The sequence below is a fragment of the Antrostomus carolinensis genome, unplaced genomic scaffold (assembly GCF_000700745.2).
Source record: "Antrostomus carolinensis isolate BGI_N321 unplaced genomic scaffold, ASM70074v2 scaffold26243, whole genome shotgun sequence".
Classification (NCBI taxonomy): domain Eukaryota; kingdom Metazoa; phylum Chordata; class Aves; order Caprimulgiformes; family Caprimulgidae; genus Antrostomus; species Antrostomus carolinensis.
Window position 1 is genome coordinate 7318 of NW_010303539.1, and position 9130 is coordinate 16447.

At 38.0% G+C, this 9130-nt stretch overlaps 1 protein-coding gene across 1 annotated transcript in view; it reads right to left on the reverse strand.

Annotated features, from left to right (window-relative positions):
- Window positions 1–587: 587 nt before the first annotated feature.
- LOC114818400 (histone H4 transcription factor-like) overlaps window positions 588–9130 on the reverse strand; it is a gene marked incomplete at its 3' end in the record, with an annotated part of 16572 nt that continues 8029 nt past the window's right edge. The window contains 10 exon segments of the mRNA XM_029084056.1: window positions 588–653; window positions 656–884; window positions 886–988; window positions 990–1013; window positions 1635–1744; window positions 2518–2662; window positions 3700–3730; window positions 3733–3807; window positions 6508–6578; window positions 8004–8163. Coding sequence (XP_028939889.1) covers window positions 588–653; window positions 656–884; window positions 886–988; window positions 990–1013; window positions 1635–1744; window positions 2518–2662; window positions 3700–3730; window positions 3733–3807; window positions 6508–6578; window positions 8004–8163 — 1014 coding nt within the window.

A 9130-nucleotide genomic window follows, 5' to 3' on the forward strand; every position in this document is an offset into this window, starting at 1 on the left:
TGCTGGAGCAGGAACCTAGATGAGATCACACAGGAAGGCATCCAAGCAGGTTTTGAATGTCTCCAGAGAAGGAGACTCCACAACCTCCCTGGGCAGCCTGTTCCAGGGCTCCGTCACCCTCACTGTAAAGAAGTTTCTTCTCAAGTTTAAGTGGAACCTCCTGTGTTCCAGCTCACACCCATTGCTCCTTGTCCTATCATTGGGCATCACTGAGAAGAGCCTGGCTCCATCCTCGTGACATTCACCCTTAACATATTTATAAACATTAATGAGGTCACCCCTCAGTCTCCTCTTCTTCAAGCTAAAGAAGCCCAGCTCCCTCAGCCTTTCCTCATAAGGGAGATGCTCCACTCCCTTAATCATCTTGGTGGCTCTGTGCTGGACTCTCTCAAGCAGTTCCCTGTCCTTCTTGATCTGAGGGGCCCAGAACTGGACACAATATTCTCTGAGCACATGAGAATAAATTAACATGAAAGCTGAGAAAACACAGGATTACATACAAGATTCAACAAGGATAAAAGTGAAGACTTGAAAATATATTTTGTTTAAAAAAAAAATAAACCTCCTCTGAAGAGTAAACTTTTCACAGTCAAAATCCATGAAAATGCTGTTTTTCTGGAAAGCTCTCTGAATTCCCAAGCCCCGTTCCAGTCTACTAGCTTTTCCTTCATATTCATTGGTTTTGCTTCATCAACTTCAGCAAAAGTACAATAGTTTTCAAACAGCTGTACAGCAGTTTAAAGTTCAGAATACACAGGCTCTGGCATATAAGTCTCTATTTCTACCAGAACATTTTCTCCAGTAACTTGTGACCACAGCTGAAGCTGTGTGAAAAGTACTTCTGCTGTTGAAGTGTCTCTTTTGCAAGAGTCCCCTCCTTTTCTTTCTTCCAAAACTATTTTGACTTGAAGACTTATTTGTTACCATCTTGTTATTAAGAGCCTGTCCTAAATCCATGACAGCATTATATACTGCTAAATTCAAACTCATGACCTTCATAATCTTTTTCATATCTAAGGGAATAAAATTGAAAATACTGAAAATACAGGTTACAAACATTGGATTTACAGAAGAAAATACAAACAACATTAATTAGATTGCCAAAACTGGGAACACCAACAATTAAAAGATCAGATTGCTGTTTATTAGGTGGCACTCAAACAAAGATACTCTGTGTGAAAGAACACCTGCAATAAGTAGTTTTTATCAAATATGTATCATGTAGGAGGAAATAAGAGACACCTATTCATAATTATATTTTATTTGCTGGATGTTCTTGACCCAAAATTGAGAGTATGACTTGTTTATACTACAGAAGCTGTTTATATATTTATGTACTTTCTTTGATGGATACAACTTGCAGGCTCAAAAAATTTCTTTCAACAATCTAGGTTACAAGAATTTCACAGTGTTAAAAGTTATAGAAGCAAAAAGACCTTTTTTTATCTCCCGTGGTTTAACCATCTTTACACTAGGTTTTCCGTCATGTTAGTGAAACCTAAGTAGAAAATTGTTTCACACTCGAAATGTTTAAAACTGAACAAAACTTAAGATAGCATTTAATTAAATATCTGGATCTCTTAAACAAAACATTAAAAAAATACGATCTGAGCAAGAATCAACTGTTAACATACCCGAAACGAGAATAACTGCTGAGTTTATGAGCTTTTCGAAGATGTAGGGTCAATGTATAACTCCAGGAGAAACATTTCTGACAGATGTGGCATTTGTATTTCAGAATGCACTTACTTTTGGAAAGGAAGACTGCTAGAGTCATTAAAAGCTTGCTTGTATATATGATGAAAAATAATCCTTTACTGAAAAGGGGAAAAACACGCTTAACTAGCTGAAAACCTTTTCAAAGTGAACTTCCTAAAAATGTTTGAAATTTGTGGGTTTTGCTGCCTTGGCCATCAATACTGCAGATATCTCCAACAGCAGTTGTGACACATAGTTTCCACTACCATATATTCATTTTACAACACAGCAGTGATCCTAACTCAGAAAGCTGAAGAAACAGGTAACAAGCGTGCATAAACTATAGCAGCCAAAACTGTACTTTAATGTTGTGGCCAGACTCACCCAATTAAAAGTGATTTAAAAGCTTTACACACTTTATAGTTTCTCTATTTTCAGGTAACATAGTAGTTCTAAGGATGGAGTAGCAACAGGAGGAGAAAGGTGACATTGGATTTTAATCTCTGAAATATTTTGCTGTTGAGATCAGGATTGGCATGTTCTTTTTTTTTTTTTTTTTAAAAAAAAAAGGAGGTAGGAGGGTTGGCCAGAGTTCAAGACTGTTACTATGCAACTGCATGCACCTGAGGTAAGCACACAAAATCTATACGTAAGGATGATTCAGGTATTTGCATAATACTTGCAAGAGTCCTAGAAATGTGTGCAAATAAATACTTGATTTGATGCAAAAATGAAACCTTTCATTAATTCACAAAAAACTAAATGCACACCAATTTGAAACTTTGGTGTCATTTATAGCAATATATTTTATTTTAATACACTCACCACATGAACTTTCTCGTAATGCTGTCTCAAAGTTCGTAAAGTCCGTGAAGTAAAACCACATCCTTCAACATCACAGCTGTAGGCATCTGAATCACTGTGTGTTTCAACATGTTTATGCAGATCATACGCGTTCTTAAAACTGAAAACAAGGTAAAACAAACAACAGATATAATAGTACAGACGAGTAGTCTTGTGGTTAATGTTTAGGACTGGGAGGTAGTAATTTTTGGCTCTGAAAATGACAAGTGAAAGCGGAATACGTGTAAATCGCTTCTCTACCTCAGTTTTTCCACCTGTGAAAAAGGGATAGTGCAGACATCTCTTTGATGTGTTCTGGATTTCATTTTCCATTCCCTCTTTCTTCCCACACATCCACACCATGCCCAAATATAGGTAATTCTTCCACAACCGTGTTGCAAGCCATCACCCTCTCTTTCTGTTCACAGAGAGAAAATTCTTGTCCATTATAGTCATTTGATCTTCTCTGGTCTAGAAATTCAGATTATTTCCTTTTGTCCACCCACAGTGTGAACACAAAAGTACTTAAATATTTGTTCACTTTGTCCCACTTCCAGCATACAAAAGCTAGACCTCTCATCTTCTCTGGCAAAGTTTAACATAATTTACTAATGCTTATATATGCAATTTGGTCTATCACATCAGAATGCCACTTTATTTATTTATTTATTTATTTATTTATTTATTTATTTATTTATTTAAATTCACTGCTGTGTGGCATCATGTGGTGCAACCAGAAAAGAAACCACCCCAGAAAAATGAGAGTGCAAGACAGCAGAAGGTATAATAAGCCTGTGGCAGAAAAATCACTCAAAGGAGAAGACAAATAGCCAGCAATCTTTTAGAAGGCAAAACCCACAGTTTAAGGCACTACTGATAAAGAGCTCAACTTGTTGTGATGACCATTTTGTACTATATAGTATTGCCAATAAAATTCACTTTTTAAACACATTAGTCCTACTTGCACAAGTGTATGAACTACAGTTTCTCAGCAGCTGAAGGCAAATGAACAGCAGATGAAAACCTATTAGATTTCTTCATTGAACAGTTGATTATTTTTGTAGTTGAAAACTTTTCTTTCTTTACTAACTCCTATGTAAAACACTAACTTGGTTCTACAGTTCTGCTCACATAGCTACGAGCCTCTAATTTTCTTACCCACTGTCACAGAGGTGACAATGGAAAGGACATGGAATCTGATGTGTGCTTTCAGTGAGGAGACACTTGTGCATACTGTATCACAAAGGGCACATGTAACAGGATTAACTAGAAAAGACAGGAGAAAGAACGAGACTTCAGTTCTGTATCACAACTTCACCAGGACACTGTCTGCTATGACATATCACCAAAAAAAAGTGTTAAAATATCATACAAAAAGTAACAGATTATAATACATATGGGAATAAAATATACAGAGGAAAAAAAGATAAAAGTAGAATGCAGATACAATAAAGAGAGCAATGAAATAATGGTCAATCTTACAGTGTTTCAAGCTACTTTCAAAAATAGGTGGTAAGGGAAAAAGATGCAGAGGATCATGTTTCACTCTTGAGGATCTAACAAAAAGGATGATTATCATCTTCCCCTTGGCACTTTGGGAGGATTTCTAAAAGGTGGAGGTTGTCTGGAGGCCTTCTGACAGACATGCACTGGCAAATCTACTTTTAGTGTTTAAAGTATTACCACTCTTATAAAAGTGGCAGAAAGAATATGTGTTTGTCCTCCGCCTCCCCATTTCACATTTGGATATATTTGCTTAGGGCATAATAATGCGAGGTGCTTGCTAAGCTGCCAGACTCCAGACTGCAATGGCTGAGACACAGGTTTGCTCCGGCAGCTCTGGAACTGGGGAGAACCTCTGGCAGGTTGGCAGGCAGGACTGTAACATCTTAAGCTGAACGAATGCTTGCTTTGCTGCATGCGAATCAGCAACCTGATTAATGCACTAGGAAGAGTCTAATAAAGAAGTTTTGGATTTAGTCAAAATCTGTTACATTTAGGACTTTGAAACAATGCATTATCAGCCCAGTGCTTTACAGATGGCCAAAGAAAAACATGCAGTTGAAGCACTCATGTTTTCTCAAAAAAAAGGAAGTAAAAATAATGTAATGCAACTATTCTGGAATCACTCCCTGCATAGACACTTTTCCTCATAGTTTCTCTTAAACAAGGAAATTTTTTTTCCCCTCGCTAAAATAAATTGCTTCATGTGGAAAACTAGTCTGGAATAACTTAATCTGCAAAACTGCATCACTGAAGTTCAGCAGTCTCTTGAAATTGGAGTATCCAACAGTTCATTTAGTTGTCTGACATGTAAGTAAGTCCACGTAGGGAGTGATTTCAGTATACCTACAGCATTTGCATTCACATCACAGCTTATTTCAGAATAATTTCTTATAGGTCAGCGAGCACTGTAAAGGAAAATTTCAATATTTATCTATATCAGCAAGCTATTATGAAATATGCTGCGGTAAGAATCTGAAAATCATGTTTGCACTGGCAGTCTGCACTAACATGCAGACGTATGCTGCCAGAATTTTTAAAGAAAGCTGAATCATGAACCAGGGAAGTAACTGGCTCTAGTATCTGAAGGGATTTAGGTTGTACCTAAACAGCTGGACCCAGGAAAAGAATGCCTCCCAGCTCCCTCAGCCAAGTTCACATTACAGCTGGTTCGCTGTGGCATACTGGGACACGGCACAGGTTCACATCATCCTTGTTCCTAGGTCCAGCCACCTTGTCATTTTCCCTGGCTGTGCAAAAAGAACACAGTCTGAATTATCAGGGGACAAGGACAGCCAGGCACATTGAACAACTCACAAAGGTTTAAGTGCAGCCTGAGTGACCAGAAACAAATAGTTCAGTTAGCCATGTGTGTTATTTACTATATCAAATCTATCTGAATGTGTGTTATGCTTCAATTAAAAAAAAAAACCAAAATACAACAGCATATTTAAACTGCTTCCTTAGCTAATAAAAACAAACAAAAAATACCAATTTGTATTTATTTCTAATTTCTATCCAAAATCACCGTGCAACAAAGGAATAAAATTGATCTAGTAAACAAAAAAAAAAAAAAAAAAAATTCTCCATTATTTAATATAAAAATTAAGATATTTTAGTCAGATGCATGTCAGCTATAAAACCTTTTCAATATGAACATCCTCAGTCCTGGTAGCTCACAGTAAGCACCAAATCAAATGCATAGTTGTTAAGCATCAATGTGTTGACTTGCAGACAGTGAAAAACCATGTTTCCCTTAGAATGCAACTAGAAAGTAGAATCTACCCTGACTGAGCAAGTCTACACAAAGCTACTTGTATGTTCATACAACCTAAGTGAGCGGTGCTCAGGTTTGGCCACATGGTTCAAATATTCCTATTCCCAAAGCAAGGACCCACCCGCCTCTCGGCTTCTGCATTTCCTGTATGTCCAACAGCAATATCACATGTGTTTCCTTGTGCTGAGATGCTGTAGGATTCTTTCCCAGCAAGTCATAGCTGTTGTAGTATAACTTGTGAGAATAATTTGGGGACCTCAGGGAGATTGTGGTTAGGTCAACGAAGGACTACACTATTTGAGTGCAGCCGATTATGCACTGCAAGGTGAGCAGAGCTGCACCCCAAACTCAAACATAGCTTCGGCTTTAACCCTGCCCCTTGTCATGAAAGCAAGTAAACAGAGATGCAAGGGAGGAATAAACATCTGCATGGGAGCTACTGCAAAACAGACAACCGCCTTAAGCTTTTTGATCAGAAGGCACGAAGAAGGGAATTGCCGTGCTTCAGAGGGACTGTCAATGAAGTTCCTACTTTCCAGTATTTGTAACACAGTTGCCCTAGTTCCGTATATTAATTTTCTTAGCCAATATAATGATACTTATAATAACTCTGTAGTTTATCAATACTGTTCTGTACAAGGTGACCTTGAGAAAAGCACATTTTATTTTGAAAAGCTCTGACTTACCGTGTCCCCTCATGTGAACTTGTAGCAACCTTTCATTGACAAAATGTTTCTGACAGTTCTGACAAACAAATCATAGAATCATAGAATGTTGTGAGTTGGAAGGGACCCACAATCATCATCCAGTCCAACTCTTGCCCTAGCATAGGACAATCCCAAGATTCAGACCATGTGTCTGAGGGTGTTGTCCAAATGCTTCTGGAATACTGTCAAGCTTGATGCCATGACCACCTCCCTGGGAAGCCTGTTCCAGTGCTCCACCACCCTCTGGGTGAAGAACCTTTTCCTAATGTCCAACCTAAACTTGCCCTGACACATCTTCCTGACATTTCCCCTGGTCCTGTCATTGGTCACCAGAGAGAAGAGATCAGGACCCACCCCTCCTCTTCCCCTTGTGAGGAAGTTACAGACTGTGATGAGATCTCCTCTCAGTCTTCTCTTCTCCAGGCTGAACAAACCAAGCGACTTCAGCTTCTCCTCATAATGGCTTCCCCTCTAAGCCCTTCAGCAATATTGTGGCCCTCCTCTGGACACTCTCCAGTAGCTTTATATCCAGAAATATTTGTTCTGAGTTTAAATAGAAGTTATTTAGTGGCAATACAAATAACTTGTGAAAGACTTATTAATTAATAACCTATGGCTGCCAGTTTAATGAATAAACAAACACAGCATTAAGACAGTTTCAATATCCTTTTTCATTACCAATATTCTTCAGAAGAAAATTTAGTTAGGCTTAATGAAAAGGATTGTTTATCAGTAACCTAATTTTCCCCTAAAAGGATAACAATCTGTTCAAAACACTAACAGTTTAAAATTTGAGCCCTCCTCTCAATTAGCTACAATGCACCTACTTTGCATCACCAAAACATCCACAATTCCTAAACATATTCCAAGCACTTAAAACCAGGAAAAAACCAACCACTTCTCCTTTCCTCTCTAGCATGCAGGAAAGCATGCCAACTAAAACACAGCTGGTTGAGGTAGGGAGTGTTCTGGTGAAGGAAATACTTACTGGAAAAGCAAAGCTGAAGAGAAGAAAATTGCCTTTTGACCTGACAGTAGTTAAATGATCATTGGGATTACTTGCAGGGATTTTGTAATCCAAGCCTGGCTCTTGTGGAGGTTCTCTCTTCAATAGTCAAAAGTCTTTCCCATTCACGGGCAGTTTCCCAGTGTCAGTGGAATGTCACGCTGTGCCATGGGCAGCAAGGGAAGAGAGGCAGCGCGATGCCACAGCTGGCAAGTTAATAGCTTTTCTGCTGAAACACAGATCTAAGGGTGTTCTGTTGCTCACTTTCATTACCCTAATTCATCAGACATGCAAAGTCAAGAGAACTTCTATGCTTTAGGAAAATAATTGCCTACCTGGAGTAAACCCTGCTGTCCTGCAATTGACTTATATGAAAAATATAAATGTTTATTAAATTACACATGCACATTATCACAAAGCACCTTAAATCGAAATCTCTTAGGAATATAAACAGAAATAAGAGCATACCAACTTACTATCTTCTGAAACTTGACTCTTTGCATAATCAAAAAACTTTGTGTTATTGGAGAACATTCCTCCACAAGTAAGACATGCTACAACTCTTTCTTGTGTGTGGGTTCTTAAATGATCCCGTAGCTCATGCTTTCCTTTAAATACACTTAAACAATCTAAAACAAACAAACAGAAAAAAAGCTGCACAGGAGTACTGTACTCTTTCTTTTGTGGAAACAGAAAAAGCTCTTACATACTTATGTCTTACTACTATATCTTTAGAAACACAAAAAAAAGCTTCTTCTAGGAAAAAAAAAAATCAGTCTGGTACTATTACAAACATCACGTGACATTTAACCCCGCTGATATCCATGCCAGATAATTTGTCAGAATTCTTCAAGACATGTTGGTTATGTGTCCCTCTTACAAAAATTTCAGTTTTGAATCAGCAGAGAGCATGCTGCTATATTTTCTACTCTCATGTGTCAAAGTTTTTGACTCCACATGTATGTTCATACAGTAAAACAGAGATAACATTCTTTACTATTTCTGTTGCTCCCCGCCTTGCCAATCACAGAACTCCAGCAATCTTCACGGTGTCTGGAGAACCAGGAGAACAAGATGGGCTAGTGAATACATGTCAACTGTACATCTCTGACAATTCTGCTTACTGACCTTTTTTTTTTTTAATTTTAATCTTCATATTTTCTATCTTTACATAAATATTCACACTGCAGTTAACTGCAAGCCATCAGCAATCCACAAAACAATTTTTGTGTATAAGTAGCTATGTCCTCAGATCTCTTGAGCTCAGGATCAGTCTGATACTGTGGACACAGTGCAAGTTTTAACAGCACAAGTAGAAAGCTCTGGCTATTGATATGTGACACATAAGGGGGAAATCCCTAGTAGCTTAATGTATTGGTGTAAATGGAGCTAAGGAACTACTTTCAAGAGAAAACTTCAGACAGATCTGAAGGAATAGCTTAACCTACCACATAAGAAGAAGCAGCCATGAGTTTCTCCCATCTACCTAACAAAGATAACAGCTATGCAGAAAGCTACCTTTTTAGAAAGGTGAAATAATAGCTTGGACTCAATCAAAGACTCTTAAGAATCAAGAGGACTAAATTCAAGAGCAAG